At 42.8% G+C, this 16,034-nt stretch overlaps 1 protein-coding gene across 2 annotated transcripts in view; it reads right to left on the reverse strand.

The window, feature by feature from the left end:
* The window catches only part of LVRN (laeverin), a 35,537-nt gene extending 21,818 nt beyond the window's left edge, over positions 1-13,719 (reverse strand). For both annotated transcript variants that reach the window (XR_006013543.1, XM_042012748.1), the window contains exons 1-5: positions 13,127-13,719; positions 7,492-7,634; positions 6,115-6,254; positions 2,811-2,937; positions 528-682 (exon numbers count right to left, since the gene is read on the reverse strand). Coding sequence is in view for 1 of the 2 variants with exons in the window: in XM_042012748.1 (XP_041868682.1) it covers positions 528-682; positions 2,811-2,937; positions 6,115-6,254; positions 7,492-7,634; positions 13,127-13,719 (1,158 nt within the window). In the remaining variant the exon portion in view is untranslated. The remainder of the gene's footprint in view (positions 1-527; positions 683-2,810; positions 2,938-6,114; positions 6,255-7,491; positions 7,635-13,126) is intronic.
* Positions 13,720-16,034: the final 2,315 nt, after the last annotated feature.

Genomic DNA, 16,034 nt, shown 5'->3' on the forward strand with positions numbered 1-16,034 from the left:
TTCTTCAAAACTTGAACTACAACTTTTTTGTAAAATAGTTTAGTTAAGCACTGACATTTATTTCATTGGCCTGCACTAAAAATACTAAAAATACTTTTTCTTGCAGAAAAACAAATGCCTTTTGCTGTAAGTACATGCACTGCCACTACAAAAGAATACTGATGAACTCCATTGAGTGTCTTACCAAAGTACTAAGTTTATTGTGTAGAGAGAGTACTGTCATCCCTACATCCCTAGCCTATCTTCTCACATGGCATTCAAGTACTGTGTAAGAAAAAGGTACCATTAAGAGTTTTGTATCAATGAATCCTGTACTATCAGTATGCTGTCTGTAATATGACAGAACCTACTTTTAACATTACTTTATCAGCAGAACATATGCTCAAATAGGCTTTTAGTGTTCTAGTGCTCACACCCTCTACTGTTAAGTGATTATTTTGCTTCTACCAATCAGTAACTGCATCATCAGCAACCACAATGAAACAATGTCATAGGCAAATAAATGTACAGAATTTTTTACCACATGCCTGGTGTCCTAATTCATGTGACACAACTAAGGCAATCATTGCCTTCCTGCTTGTGAATTCATCACTTGGGAGGTTCATCAATGATGCTTCTTGGAAAATCATTAGCCCCCAGTTTTCCATACCACCTGCTCCAAAATCAGGCAGTGCAACCAGATCTAAATTGATTCAAACAGACAAAAATTTTTAAAAAGGTATCTTAAATATTTTCATAAATAAAATGCTCACATGATTTTAATGCTCACACTGGCTCAGCACCCCGTTGAAGGAAACTACATTGTAGTGGTTCTTTGTGGTACTACAGCAACACTTGGAAATGGTCACTGAAATTTCTTCTTGTCATGCTTTTCACCTATGATGCCATTCTTTCAGGAAGCCTCATAATAAACTCCCACAAAGCCCAGATCTGTACTGTATCTTCCACATACAAATGTTCAGAATGAAAATTAACATTAGAAGAGAATATATTCACTGCTGGCTATCAGAAATCTTTCTCTGTGAGTTTCTCCTGTGTTACCTTTTTCTTCAGCATAGCAACTGATAAAAAAGAAGCTATGCTCTTTCAGCTGTGTGAGTTCTTTTCCACTCTTGTTTGAAAGGCTCCTTAGAAACATCTCTTTATTTACACAGTAAGACTGTCACCTCTGTACTGCCCTTCTGCCTTATGCACAGAGATTAGCTTCCAGTTCAAATGTGAGAGCTGGACAAAACATCATGGTCTCAAGGAAAGGTATACTGTTTAAAGTCAGCAGCAAAGATCAAAATTTGGAAAAGGTATACAGAACATTTATAAGCAGACACAAGCTTGTATTCCAAAGCAGCTGACCACAAGAAAGCTGCAGTCCAAAAACCAGGCAATTAATGCAAACATGGTGCTGAATCCCATCACAGGCAGGCTGCATCTCAGCTGGGATTATTGCCTTGAGTTTACAGTAAAGGTATTTTGCTTTTGGTGAGGCAGCCCTTATCCAGCCTTGGGGCAAGAGACCTCACTTACAACTGCATTTAGATAAGGTGTAGACAAACCCTTAACAATCCCTGGGTTTAAATCTTTTTATTCTTAATTTCACATTTCGAGTTTGCAATAGAAATCCCTAGCATTTACAAGGAGGCACTCTTGGTTGGTCTAATCTATTTTTTAAGCAAAACTTCAAATAAAAATGCTGGGAAATCTGGGGGATATTGCATGGCATTACAATGGGGATTGTAATGGTATTACAGCCCTCTCTGAAACTGAAATCCTACCTAACAGGAATTCTACAATACCATTCCTCTACTTCAATTGTGTAATAGTTTCATATTATTAATGTATTGACATTGCTGCTAAACAGAAGAACACAAGCATGAAACAGAATAATCTAGCTTGTAAAATCATTAAGACAGCAAAATTTAAAGAGTGAAGACTGCATCTATTGCATTTTCTGAAAGAAGTGTAGTGAGTAATTCTGCAAGTTATTTGAAATATACTGGGAGATAATAAATTTACACAGATTAACATTTATTTCTTTAAAGTGCCAAAATACAGATTTGACAAATCAACAAACTGAAGGAAATTCCTTTCCCCCAGTCCTGCAATCTGCTAAAATCATTGGCTGGTCCAAAGTCCATTCTAAACAAGAACTGCTTTCTGTGTTCTCAATGTTCTACCCATTTTCCTGTAATATTCATGATGAAACTCTTGGGAATCCAAATACAAGTAGCAAACAAACTGTACAGTGAAACTACATGGTGGCATCCTTTTTCTTGACCAAAGTTTAACTGAACCAACTTACCTAATGTCCATTTTAAGTAGAAACAATGTTCTTCTGCAGGATAATCCTCCCGGCTTTTCTGGGGAGGAATGTGCAGGAACATACACCAAACTCACAGGTAAGACAAGAACATACTGAAGAAAGCAAGGAATGCCTTGCAGAGACACAGGCTACAGGCAGCGTGGATTTATGAGAAGGACATGGGACTACAACATCCTTGTGTGTTATGGTCTATGCATCCCAAAAACAACCATGTGACTGAACTACTCCTTTCTATGCACTTTGTTGTCCCATCAGCCCCTTTATTAGGAAAATATTATTTAAAAGAATGAGTGGAATGTGAAGATAAGAGTGCTGCATTACAGGTTGATAGAAGCCATGACACAGAAAAGAGAATTCAAAGTGATTTAAAGTTTAGGGGTTTTTCTCCATGAGTGTGGTAAGCTATAAAAGGAGAATACTGCAAAAAACCCCATTGTTTCTGTGAACCATCAGCAGCCATTTCTGATCCATTTCAGAAAATAAGTCATCTCACCTGTCTTTGGCAGAGGGTAGCTGATATTAAGTACGTCTTCCAGAAATGAAAATATTGGGCCCGTGATATTTAAAGCGTAGTCTACATACCCATTTTTAACTGCCTCTTTCCGAGCCCAAATACGTATCTGCAATAAAACAATGAAGAGTTACTTTAAACAACCCTCACATTTTCATTTTCTTTGCTTCTCTTCTGTGAATCATTGTTGGAAAAATGCTATCTGTCCACACCAGGCCATGCAATGAAGCTTTTAATTTTACAAAATCCAACTCAAGTTTTACTGGACCTGAAAAAATATGGCACAGACCCTGATCCTGCTAAAATCTAGGAGAGTTCCAGTACTTCAAAAGGACAAAGATTTGAATACAACTATACATTGCAAGAACAAATGAACTCATAGATTTATTTTCTTAAGTGGAAAATGCTATAAAACTGTTTAAAATTACACATCTTAAACCAGTGTATTTCAGTGACTGTGTCTGGGTGGCAAGCTTTCCTTTAGCCCACCTGAAGAGAGAGAGATAGATGTCCAGAGAGCTTTTGCAGTCCCAACATGCACATCTCTCCTCCTGAACTTTCTCCTAGACCACTGGCCTCGCCTTTGCTGGAGAGAGCAGATGACATCTGAGCCGATGACATCCATACCTCTGAGTAATGATGCCCGCAGCAGCAAGAAATCCTTCCCCTCCTGTGCCCACTGACTTTGTCACAGTACTGAAAAAGTACCATGGCTTGCTTTCCCAGAAGTGATGGAGTAGCCTGAGGAATGGTTTATGTCTCCATCATGTATCTCTGAACAAGAGACACCTTGCCATGTGCCCAGCAGCTCAAAACCTCGCATTTCTTGCCTCTAAATGCCATGCATGATCTCACAAGAAGCTTCACAGCCAAACCCTAAGAGCATAGCTGGGAAGCATAAAGATTTAATTCACAATGGAAAAAGTAATTAAGCATATTCAGTCAACAGAGTATCCTTAATCTCTGAGGCTCTCTTTTCAGCCAAGGCTTCTGAGGAGATTCAAAGACCAGACAACTTCATTTTGCAAAACCTAAACATGGCTAGCATCTTAAAATCCTATTCCTAGTATGAGCTTTGAGTGCTTCAGGTTACCAGAAACATCAAAACAGGCACAATAAACATGCTCACACAAATACTCTGCAGGCATAAACTGAGCATCTCTGTCCAACACCACGGGGTGAAATACCCTCTTGACTCAATCTTACAGAACACAGGCAGCACCTTTTCCTTCTGAAAAACAGCTCATTTGAATGCTCTACCAACTCCAAGAACAAGGCCTAAGGAAAAGCCACCACAGTCATAGCTGTAAGTATCCAACAAGTTCAACACCTGAGGTGGCAGGTCTGACATACCACATCCAATACTCCCTTTAAAAAAGAACCAAAACTGTGCTTCTTAGATGACCTCTGCACTGTCCACTTATATTGTCCCACCTTTCCCCAGTAGGATGAGAATGAACTTGTAGGAGCTTGGGTGGTTCGGACAGTCGGGACGGACGGAGACGAGAGATCTCTAAAGTCAGATCTTGGAACATGCGGTTTATTGCAAAGGGCGTGGGTACAGGGGCACTGCTTAGAGCTGCCAGCCTCAGCTCGGAGCAGGCCCAGGAGAGCAAGAGAGTAAGCGGGTAAGTAAAGAGAGAGAGAGAGCGAGAGGAATGAGAGTGAAGAAGAAGTGAGAGAGAGTGTAGTAAGAGTGACTGAGTGTAGTAAGAGTTAGTAGTGATGAAGTCCTGGTTACAATACAATAAATCATCTTCTGTACTGAATATTCTAATTGTCACTAACCAATCTAATTCAAGATACAAATCCTATAGCATTTACATACAGCCTATAAGAGTTCTTATATTACCATAGAGTGTTACATCTTAACTTCTAAAAACTACTCTTTGGACCCCTTCTGCTGAGCTAGTAGGGTCTGCTCTGACCCTTGGACCTGCCTGCAAGCAGAGGGTATTGTTCCATCAAGAGGGGATTATCTTCAGTGGCCATACCATTGTTTTCCAGTTGTTCAGTAACTAAGATTTGGTATTTCAAAAGTGGCTTTCATTTCGATGTCGCCTGTAGTTTTCATATTCCCAAAATCTTTTGTCAGGCAATCATATTTATAAGACTTTCCTGTTTCATCTTCCCCAACATCTCCCCCATTCTGATGAACAATTAAGATATTAGACATAGTCCTACTCGTTATTTTTTGCACACACTGAAGTACACAAGGTACTGCTACTAAAACTATAATTATTACTACTAGAATAATCAAGCCTATTTTACAGAGTTCCCTTAGCCAGGGTGCAAAGCTCCAACCATCAAACAAACTGTCTAGCCAAGACGGGTCAGCTGTTGTAATTTGGTTAGCCAGGTCCCTTAGGTTTTGTAACTGTTTGTGAATGGAAACAGAATGATCGGATAAGTTCATACAGCATAATCCTTCAAAATCTTCACAGCCATGCCCATGTGCTAATAAAAGATATCAATATAAGTTTGGTGTCTATGGCTGGGAGTTGGAGAAATGTGATGATTATCATGAACTAACCATGAAGTGCTCTCATTTAATAAGGAGATAGTAAATGCTATCTTGAGTAGCTTTATGCTTGAACTTACTATTTATTTTGGACAAACTTGATACATCTTTTCCCTGTTGACTTTGAGCAAAAGAAAGTGAAGCAACTGCTGCAAATGCAGTACATTTTTTTTTACAGCTTCTCTTAACAAGCTCTGGCCAACATATTGTAAGAGCAAAACTGAATACTCACAGATGAAGAAATTTCAAACACAAAACAGTCACTTTTGGAGGCTAAAGAATGTGCGCATTGTGGAATAGAAGGCTAATATACTAGTATACAAAATGTTTGGAGCAGTGTTACTCCTACTGATGTCACCATGCTGCTCCTCAAAGGACCTTGAGGAACAAGGCACTGAACATCAGTGGTTTGTCACAGCAGTGGAAATGGGTATTTTTTCCAACTAAGATGCCTAAGAACGTAAGAAGACCATTAATTACAACCAGTACTTTCTGCAGAGTAGTTGCTCCTAAATTTTAACATACATAGCCCATACTTGTGCAGTTGTATGGAATGAACAGGACAAGACAATAAACTAATTGTCCCAAAGGAAAGCTTTCTGCAGAATATCTGTGGGACAAACATTAGCAGTATTGTCACATAAGCAGAGAGTCTGGGAATGGAAAGCACAGTTAATGTCTGTGATGTCCTCAAAGCACATGATGCACCACAGGGCCAACTTCTGTTGTAGATTTCTGTAATATGTTATGCAGCCTCATATCTACCTCATTTCCCCGCTCGGTTCTGGTGACATAATCGAAATCACAAATCACGAAAGCAGTCAAGTAAGTTGACATTTTCAGTGAAGTGTTAAATGTGGTAACTGTCCACAGACTTCCGTTTTCATCCTTCACTTCAGATACATCTAGAAAAAAGTCAAAGAAATATTCAAACCAAAGCTCTTCCATAATAAACAAGGAATTTTGTGTTTCCTGCATGTTAGGGTTTTTTTTTTAACTCCTTTCTTCAATATGGTGTATTCCTGCACTAACTCATATGTTTGTGGTAGAAGGAAAGCAGCCAGACTTGCTGCTACTGACAGGTGTCAGAGTTGTGACCTTCCATGCAAACAGCAAAAATCCATTCCTGAGCTTCTTAATTGAAGTGTTGGAAGGATACCAAACTCCATCAGTTTTAAGTTGTGGGCAAGCTGAGGACAATTTATCCCATGCTACTTATCTAAACAACCATTCTACCTATCTCATACAACCCATTAGGATTCAACTATTGGTCATGTCTGCCTAAGAATTATTAAATACTTAATCAGATACCTTCCTTCTAAGTAAGGAGGACATAGGCAAGATACTTTGGGGTAGAAAATGCTTCCAGTGATTCTCACAGAGATCCCACCTATTATAATTCCCAAGTTACTTAGTTTCCATGAAAATCCCATAAAACTTAGTTTTATGGCTGAAAATTACTCAGTTGAAAAATAAAGATTCATGGTATTGAACTGCAAAAAAAAGTGTTTTTAAGAAGGAGGCAAGAGACCCAATGGATTTCTCTAGGAATACTAATCTGGAATATTTGTTTGGAATTTTATACCCCACAGACATTTCACATGACATCCCAGCAAGGGACAGAAGGAGCATCTCCAGAGCCTTATAGTCCTCTTGTTCTTATTCTACACAAACACAGGAGGCTGGAATGTCTCTGCCTGGCAAAACAATTTTTTGTTTGTTGTAAATATTGTAACATCTATTGAGAATTAAAGGAATGCCTTGATATCACCAATACAGGCTTTGCATTCCTGGGGCTGCCATTTTGCTTTAAAATGATGTCACACAGTAAGACAGACACACTAACTAAGCAGTAAATACCAGAAATCAAACCCTGTGCAGCCTCCAGCAGGCAGAGGAGAGCACATTACAGCTGATAAAATTGTCCAGCAGAATGGCTGCCATCAGAGACACAGTAATTATAAATAACAGTGTCCAAATTTTTAAGTTCATAGACACAGATTTTCTGTGCCTTTTGAAGACATTAGCAAAGGGACAACAGAGCACTTCTTAGGATGATATAATCTTCTCATATGAATTGCACCCTTTTTAGAAGTTATGTAGGGGGAAAAAAACCCATACATCAACTTGTTGTTTACCTACCAATAGCAGGCATGTTGGAAAGAGACACATAGCTTGGGTCATGGACAATTCTGATATTAAACGTGGCCTTCATGGCAGGTTCATCAAAACATGGGTAAACTCTCCTGGCATACGTTGGTTCCATTTGGGAGGCAATGAGCATACTGTAATAAAAATGCAAATAAGATTAATTCAGCATGCTACATCTGATCAAAATCCATATATAACACCTAGAGACATCAAATTAGAAAAAGCAGCAAGTGAAGCATGTAGATATGCAGATTCAGAAAATATCTGGCTATTATTTAAAGTCATGACTAAATCCCCATACCCAATAGCCAGTTCAGTTTGGATGCTTGTAGAGAAAAGCAGTCTTTTTTAATTGCATCTTGTTGGTTTTTTTTTTCTCACAGGCCTTTTCTAGCTATCTTATTTTTAAATTTTTGAGCATTTCTACTTTGTTTACTAAAACAAGTTGACTAAAGTTTTGTATACAGCAGGCTGTATCTCTTTACACCTGGTCTTCTCCCTAATGCATGCACTCTTATTAATTAATCATACATTTTAATAAAAAATTGTAATAACTGTTAGCTACCTGCATATTCACACACTCGCACACCTCTGTCAAATCCCATAGAGAAGTACCCCTGTGAATCCAGCACCAGTGCTGTCCCAGTGCACTGGCAAGCCCAGAGTAACATTCAAAAGGATCCTTTATGCCTTTATCCTCACTTGAGGCAGACCTCTGTGGCACACTGTGACGGATGCACTCCTCCTGTTTGAACCAAGTGAGCCTTGCTCCACTCAGATGCTCAGCAAGTAGGTCCAATCAAGGTTAATCCTACTGTGTGAGGCTGCCAGTGAGAATTCAGCAGCAAACCAAGACTGGAGAGTGGAATGGACTGGGAAGTGGTAGGAACTGCATTAATAGCAGAAAAAGTGACTACAAATCAATCACATAACACCGTAATATCCACAGCTATCAGTCTGTTGAGCTTTCCCTCCATAGCACCTGGCTGCAGGGCAGTGATCTCCCCTCAAGGAGGTACACCTCTTGAAGTTATCCTTGAGGCTATAAGGCCCCTTTCCTGGCATCAGATATGGATGAGCTGGTGACATTTTTTACATGCATGCAACATTTAAGATTTTTTATAGGAAACTTACTCAATAATCTTTGTATCCCATACCAACTTTAAGTGTAGAGCATTGACCACTAATCCATCTGCACTTATTCAATATTAAAATACTTACTTGTACTTAATACTTATTAACTGTTAAGTATTAAAAACCAAATTTACTGTTGGAGTGATCTCTGACTCTTCTCATTGAACACACACTTGCTGGAAGCAAAAGATAAATCACCGTGTCTTGTGGCAGGTGCCTCAACAGGCCGTACATCTGAGTGGTTCACATAAGGGCATCCGTACCAAGAATTAGAAAAAATACACACACAATGGTCCTCAAAGCTCCACACCTGTCAGTCAAGCAGTGCCAGCAGCTGGGCACACGAGAATGGCATCATCTCCTGCTTCAATCACCTCATAATACAGGGCAAATATTTTTCTGTTGTAGTTGAGGAGTTCCCCAACAGTGTTTTCACACCAGGGTCAGAAACGCTGATTCTTAGCACTGAGGCATCCCAAACAAGCAAGAAGAGATCAGGACAGTACCCATACACACAGCATGTAATGAGTCAGATCTGCACTACATTCTACTAATTGGTGCAGAAGCAACTGATAAAAACCAGAGCAAATATTGTGTTTGGTTACACTTTGGAATGCCTGTTCAGCCCTATCCAGTCAAGTATTTTATGCACAGGATGTGTGCAGAGTGGCTACCAAGCAAAATTCCAAAAGGATTTTGAAATACTGATGTGAACAGTGACATGCATAAAGCCTGCACTTCATAGTACAGGCTACGGAATCCTCTAACTCTGAAGCAGCATACATGAGCTCATTCGTGGCAGTGCAAGAAGATCTCTGTGCAGAATGATGGACAACAAAACTCCTGCACTGTGTATGTTTGAGCCAGCAGTGCTGGAGAAGAAGAGCAAAAGTGATTTCTTTATCTTTCTGCCTACCCAGATCCTGGTATGGACTACCACAGCTACATGCAGAATACAGATTCACCATTTCAACAGGAAAGCCTTCAAACACTCAATGCTAGCGAAGTCTGAGCTTCTTCCCTTTTCACTTATTTTGCTCCTGCAAGCACTGCAGATACGGGCCGTCCTTTATCCATAACAAGTGCTCCCGTTTTTCAGCGTTTTCTTTTGTGTGTAAGACATGATCAGGCAGGTAGCACAAATTGTCAGCAACAGTAAAAACACATGCAGTCATCAATGGCCAAACTGATAACAAACAACGCCTGTGTTGGGTATGCAGTGAAGTTGGAGCTTTGGTTTATTCTTTTTCCATAGAGGTAAGGTTAAGACTTCTGCAAATAGTTGTCTCTCTGAACAGCTTTCCAACCCAGCACATGAGCACTGGGGTTAGCTAACCAAGAAATATGACCAAAAAAAAAAACCAAAAAAATTCCAGATGGAACAAACATTTCAGGGACTTCACTTCTCAAAGCTTGTCTTGCTCAGACTCCTCTGAAATGAGAGGCCTCTAGTAGTCCACGAGCAGAAATCACAAAAACCACTAAGGCTTCTAGCACATGTAAGAAATACAGGACTGCATAACCATAGATAGATGTCACATTGTCTACTACAGCTGCTAGTTTCAGTTAGGTGCTGAGGTCAGAAACCCTCTGCAGGAAAGTGACCTGAGGGTCTACTGAAGATTGGTATGAGTCACTTTAGAAAATTACAGAACAGTCTGCTGGTGATGAAAATTTCCTTGCAGAACAGTAACTGGCTTTGTACTGACAGCTGAAGGGCACTGAAAGTTTTCACATCACTCCTCATCTATGTAATCCATTAGAATACAACTTTTTCCATCATTAATACCTTGACAGACCTTACAAATTGCTCAAAACACATCTAGTCCAAAAAAAGAATCCAAAACCCCTTAAGTGTTATTGGAACCCATCAGGTTAGGAAATGGTTGGTAAAGTGATGACCTAAATCTTAGTGAAGGAAAAATAACAAGATGCTATTGCATACCCTTGATTCAGAGAAAACCTTTTTTAAAGCAAGAAAAATATGCAAAATCACTCAATCATATCAGTAATGTGTGCAGGAACAAATAACCAAAACAATATATTACATCTGCACTCAGTGGATTTCCTTTGATTTATTCCATTGTCTAAATACCACTGCCATCTTTTTAACCAGACTGCAATCTCACATTTCATTAGTGCTTCATGATGATCTAAGAATGAAATGGAATATTTGTCATAAACCCTCTAAACAACTGGAAATTTAATTATACACAGGATTGGAGTGATTTTAAAACTTTTTTTCTTATTTTCTACTGTTGCAGCAAGGCTGATGACAGCCTTTTTTTTTTTCCAGACACTCTGGATTTTATACAGTCAGAATCAAAAAAAAGCATCTAATTCAGTGTTTCTTATGTTGCCTGATATCAAAAGACAAAAACCCTTGCAACAGTATTAAAATGGTAAGATAAAAAAAGCAGTTCTTCATTGGAAGCTTCCAGGTGCATCTGCAGTTATGGGCTGTCAGCACGCCAGTATCAGATTTCTATAATTTTTATAAGTTTAACAAATTATCATATCTAACAAACATTGTCCAGTTAGAAGAGCAGTTGCTTAGGTAATTTTTCCCCAGGTACTGTCCCATTGGAGTTGGTCCAGGGCTTCTTTGCCCTACTTCTTGTTATGTCTTCTCAGATTCTGATTGGAAAACAAAATGTTCTTCTTGTAGGTCCTCTACTTGAAAATAAGACTAAACAGTATTTCAGGAATGTTTTAGAAGGTTAGCTTATTCCTCTAAAACGTAAGAGAAAGGGTAGGAAAAATACCAGTCTCTGTATAATCATGTATTAATAGTCTACAAAGCTACAAATATACGAAAAATACATAAAAAGCAAAAATCTTCAGGCATCACTTAGATAGGACTTAACTGAATTAATACAACATCAGAAAGCACACTGACACAGTATTAGGTAATTAAGGACTTGTTGCTTTCTTATTTGGATTTTTATAAAGCTATGTAAATAAAAATATTCTAGATTTTTCTAACCTTAAATTGCACAAATAATCCTGTGAACAATCAGTGAATGAAGAAATAGCAATTAAAGAAAAACAGACTGTGCTTCCTAAAATACTTATTGTCATACTGCATTTTTTCTCTAAGGTTTACCAAATTATCACCTTTTTCAAAAAAGAGAAAGAGAAAAAAGAAAAAGAAAAAAAGAAAAAAGAAAAAGTCTGTATAAGTTACATTTTCCAGATGTGGCAGACAATGGTATCAAGACTGACACGAGAGCTGGCAGCTGAAAAGCCAACTTGTTGAGAAACGCCACACAGTCCTCCTCCATTTCAATAAAAACTATTAACTTCACTTCGTAGTTTCATGTTACTGCTACTACTCATACAGAGGCTTGAATGCATAGATCTTTTGAGTGACTGCACTTCACCTGCTCAAACAAGGAGGCTATGAACTGCTAAGATACAGTTTATTTTAGTGGACTCATTGATAGGCTGGAGCCAAGAATACTTGAATGTTAACCCTGGGCTTCCTTTTGACACGGTGTTTGCCCAGCAAATCACCACAACTTTAATTATTAAAAAACGAGATAGTTTTAAAACAAGCAATTCATCTGCCTCTTCTTCAAACTCCTATTTTGAGAAACTTGTCTTCCAGTGGAAGTACTTAAATCCTAATCTTAAATTCCACTTCTCTTTAGCAAGTTTCAGAAAAGAAAAGAAAAGAAAAGAAAAGAAAAGAAAAGAAAAGAGAAAAGAATTATTTTGAGGGTGAAAATGTTTGAGATTATTGACTACTTGATAAGCTGCAGCCCCAACACTGATTTTGCAATTCGAAAGAGAAGGAAAGCATCCTAATAGCACCCACTACGCAAATCACGGGTAGTCTGGTGACGGCTGAACAAGTTCATGAGCAATAGCACCTACAAGATACAGCTGTTTAAAGCAGCCACCGATCCTACTCCACCATACCTCTGAAACTGCATGTGGCCAGCGTCTCTAAACTCATGCCCAAATACACAGCCAGAATCCCGAGTTCTTGATAAAGACATGCTCCCACAGATACAGGCTGAGGAGGTGGGGAGTTGTCAGTGCTACACGGACACGTGTGCGGCGGGGATGAAGACTGTGAGACGGGCTACCTGTCTCCCAGACAGGTACTGTCTGAGCCCCTCGCTGCCAGCCAAACACACTGAGAGACCAGAAATTGTCCAGCCGGTGGTGCAGGTGAAGTCACCTGCCGACGGAGAGCCAGGGCAGCCTGCCCGATGCTCTCCGGAGAGCAGAGAGGCCGGAATGGGCACAGACCAGAGTTCGCGGCACGCACCCCTTGGAGCCCGCGATGCGGTCCCCGGGAAGTGCTCTCGCCGTGCGCAGCGGCCGCCCCTCCGCGCCCGGGCAGCGAGCGGCTCCGCCCGGCGCCGTGACAGCGCCCGCAGCCTCCGCGGCACGGGCGACCCCGCCGAGAGACCGTGGCAGCCGCGCTGCCGTCGGCTCAGGGCGCGGGGTGCCCGCAGCGGCCGCCGCCGCCGCCGCCTACCTGCTCCGCCCCCGGTCGGTGTAGCGGGTGAGGAAGAGCCCGTCGAGGTCCTCCTCCAGCCGGCCCTGGAAGCCCAGCTGCAGCACGTAGCGGCGCCCGGCCCGGAGCCGGCCGCGGAGCTCCAGCACCGCCACCTCGGCCGCCTCCTCCTGCTGCAGCCCCGCCACCTCCACGGCGGCGCCCGGCTCGGACAGGGGCCCGCGCACGGCGGCGGCCCCGCTGCTCCGCAGCCCGGCGCTGTGCAGCACCGCCGTGTCCGTGTCCTGCAGGCAGCGCACCGTAATGTTCACCTGCCCGGTGAAGGCGAAGGGCCCCGCCTGGCCCGGCCGCACCCGCGGCCACAGCTCCAGGTCGTAGTGGAGCGGCAAGAGGTGGCGGGGCAGGCGGCGGATGGAGCTGGCGGCAGGAGCGGGCGCCGGAGGGGCGGCGGGGCCGGGGGCGCGGGACGAGGGCGGCGGCGGCGCCGCCTCCTGCCGGCAGCGCCCGTAGAGAGCGGCGAGCGCCAGGAGCGCGACCAGCAGCGCCAGCAGCAGCGCGGCCCCCGCGGCCGCCGCCCTCCGCCCCACATAGAGCCCCCCGCCGCGGGTCCCCATCCCCGCCGCTCTGCGCCCCGACGGCCGCGGCCGCCGCTACTTACGGGGCGGGGGAGTGAGCGCGCCCGAGGGCGGGACGAGCCGGGCCAGGGGAGTCGGGTTCCCCCCCGTCCCGGGGAAGCCTCTCCGCCAAGGGCTGCTCCAGCGGGGCGGGCGGCCCCGGGACGCCGGCCCCGTGCTGGGAGCGGGGCGCGGCGGGCAGAGGGGGAGCGGCAGCCTTAGCCGGGGGAGGCTGCCGGCTGCCCCGTCCCGTCTGTTCAGCAGCCTGCGGGGAAACGCTCCGTAAGTCCGAGCGGGTGGACGGTGCTGGATGCCGAAGACCCTCTGGGAATCAGGGATAACGGCGCTGCCCGGACAGACGGAACAGCCCCCCGGTTATCCCGGCCGTGTCTCAGCGCAGGGCGGCGGCTCGGGCCTGCAGAAAGTCCTGGTACCGGAGAAGGCTGTCGGCCCTGAGATGGGGGCTCCCCATGTACCGGCCGGAAGAATAAAAAAAAAACCCCAAAACTCACAAATATTCCTACGTCTTTTACCACAGTGGCAGCAGAAAAGACGAGAAAATGGCGGGGTCACTGTTTGAGGTGTGCAAAGTATTGTGGTTAGAGCATATCTGTTCTCGGGGGAAATCTACATGTTAGAAGACTGAGTCAGAAATCTTCGGTACACATAAAGGCATGACCAAAGTGAGTTTTTAATAAATAGCCCTCGTTTAGAGTCTCATTTCTTATGTAGTTCAGTTGAGGCTATAAACATCACTGTGCTGTTCGTACATAGTTAACCCCATTACAATCAAGAGGATTAATCCCGTGTTCCCAGTTAAACACATACTTAAAGGGTTTGCCAGTTGGGGCTGGATTGCCAGCCATATTGAAAAATGAAACCTTGTAAAATTTGCCTGGTGTTTTTTTCTCAGTTGCAGCTCCTTTTTTAAGTAACGATGAGCCATGCATTAATGGGAGCAGAAGCCAGGAACAGTGGCTCTTGGGTGTCATTGCCTCAGACACTTTGTAATTATGATTACAAGCAGGGTTTTCCCCTCCTTTTGTTTCCTTTTTTTTACTTTTTAATTTACTTCTAAACAACACATACCCCCCACATTGTCTTAAACCCAAGACAATTTCCTGGGGCTTGTAGTCCGTACAAGAGCTACCTTCAACACCAAACATCTCTGTTTGTAAAATTGAGGCGTTGGATTAGGTATTACAGCTGTTTTGTCACTAGAGTTAAAGCAACTTCACTCAATGATCTAATTCTAAAGGTTGTCTCTCCTGCTAATTTAGTTGTTAATTGAGAGAAATAACTTTTCCTGTTGTCATATACAGAATACAGGTCTTGCTTTCCTCATGCTGGGTACAGCCAGGCTGGCTGCTCCAGGTCTAGGGAATAGCTCTGAGCCATTGCACTGTGAAAATTTCTTGTTCCAGCAGAAGACTATGATCTGTTTTCCTGTCGCTTGAGGGATGCGGAGATCCCCTCTGACAGCTTGTTCCACTGGTTGCATCTCTCCCACTCTTCTTGCCTCATCTGCTGCCTGCCTCAATGCCTTTGCTGCTGTTGCCCATTAGGTTCACAACACGCTGTCTTCTGGTGATGGCTCACCCATCTTCCTTTCCTTTTTCCACACAGCTTGACTTGTATGTTTCTGTTTCCATGCTTCTATTCGCATTTGGTTTTCATTTACTCCAATCCTCCCAACCCATATGCTGGGACTTTTTTCTCTTTCCCTGGTTCAGGCCTCTGCACCACTTAACCACCCTTGCACATGCCTCACATAATGCTACTCTTGACCTTGCAAATCAGCAGCCTCTCCCTTTTCTCCTAGCGTGTTTTACAAGATCCATCATATTGCTCTCCTATTAAGACTTAAGAATTATCTCCAGCCAGCTTCTTGGAGGTTGCCAGACCTGCAGCCCTGAACTGACCACCCTCCAACAAGTATGACCTGCTGCATGCCACTTGAAATATTTCACAGAAAATGTAACCAGGTGTTTAGGAAAGTATCTTTGTTGTGCCAGTCCAAAGAGCTGGTCCATCCCATGGAAGCACTGACACACTAGGAAGACTGGGTAGGGAGAATGGGCTCCCAGAAAGATCAGAATAGAAATGACAGCACTGCAGAGAAGGACATGATGGGAGGAAAAGCACAGATGTTGTAGAAAATTAAGGAGGATTTCCATGTCCTGTTTTTCAATTTTTTTTTTATTCATCCTCAACAATTTTCAGTAAAGCCATTCACATCCACTCAACTCCTCAAAACAAGGCAAAATTAAAACTGGGGCTTTTTATTCCACTTCTTCAAAAAGAAGCAGAACTTC

This window comes from Corvus kubaryi, unplaced genomic scaffold (assembly GCF_017639235.1).
Source record: "Corvus kubaryi isolate FWS band 111438036 unplaced genomic scaffold, C.kubaryi_AGA036_p1.0 split1-37296, whole genome shotgun sequence".
NCBI classification, from domain to species: Eukaryota; Metazoa; Chordata; class Aves; order Passeriformes; family Corvidae; genus Corvus; species Corvus kubaryi.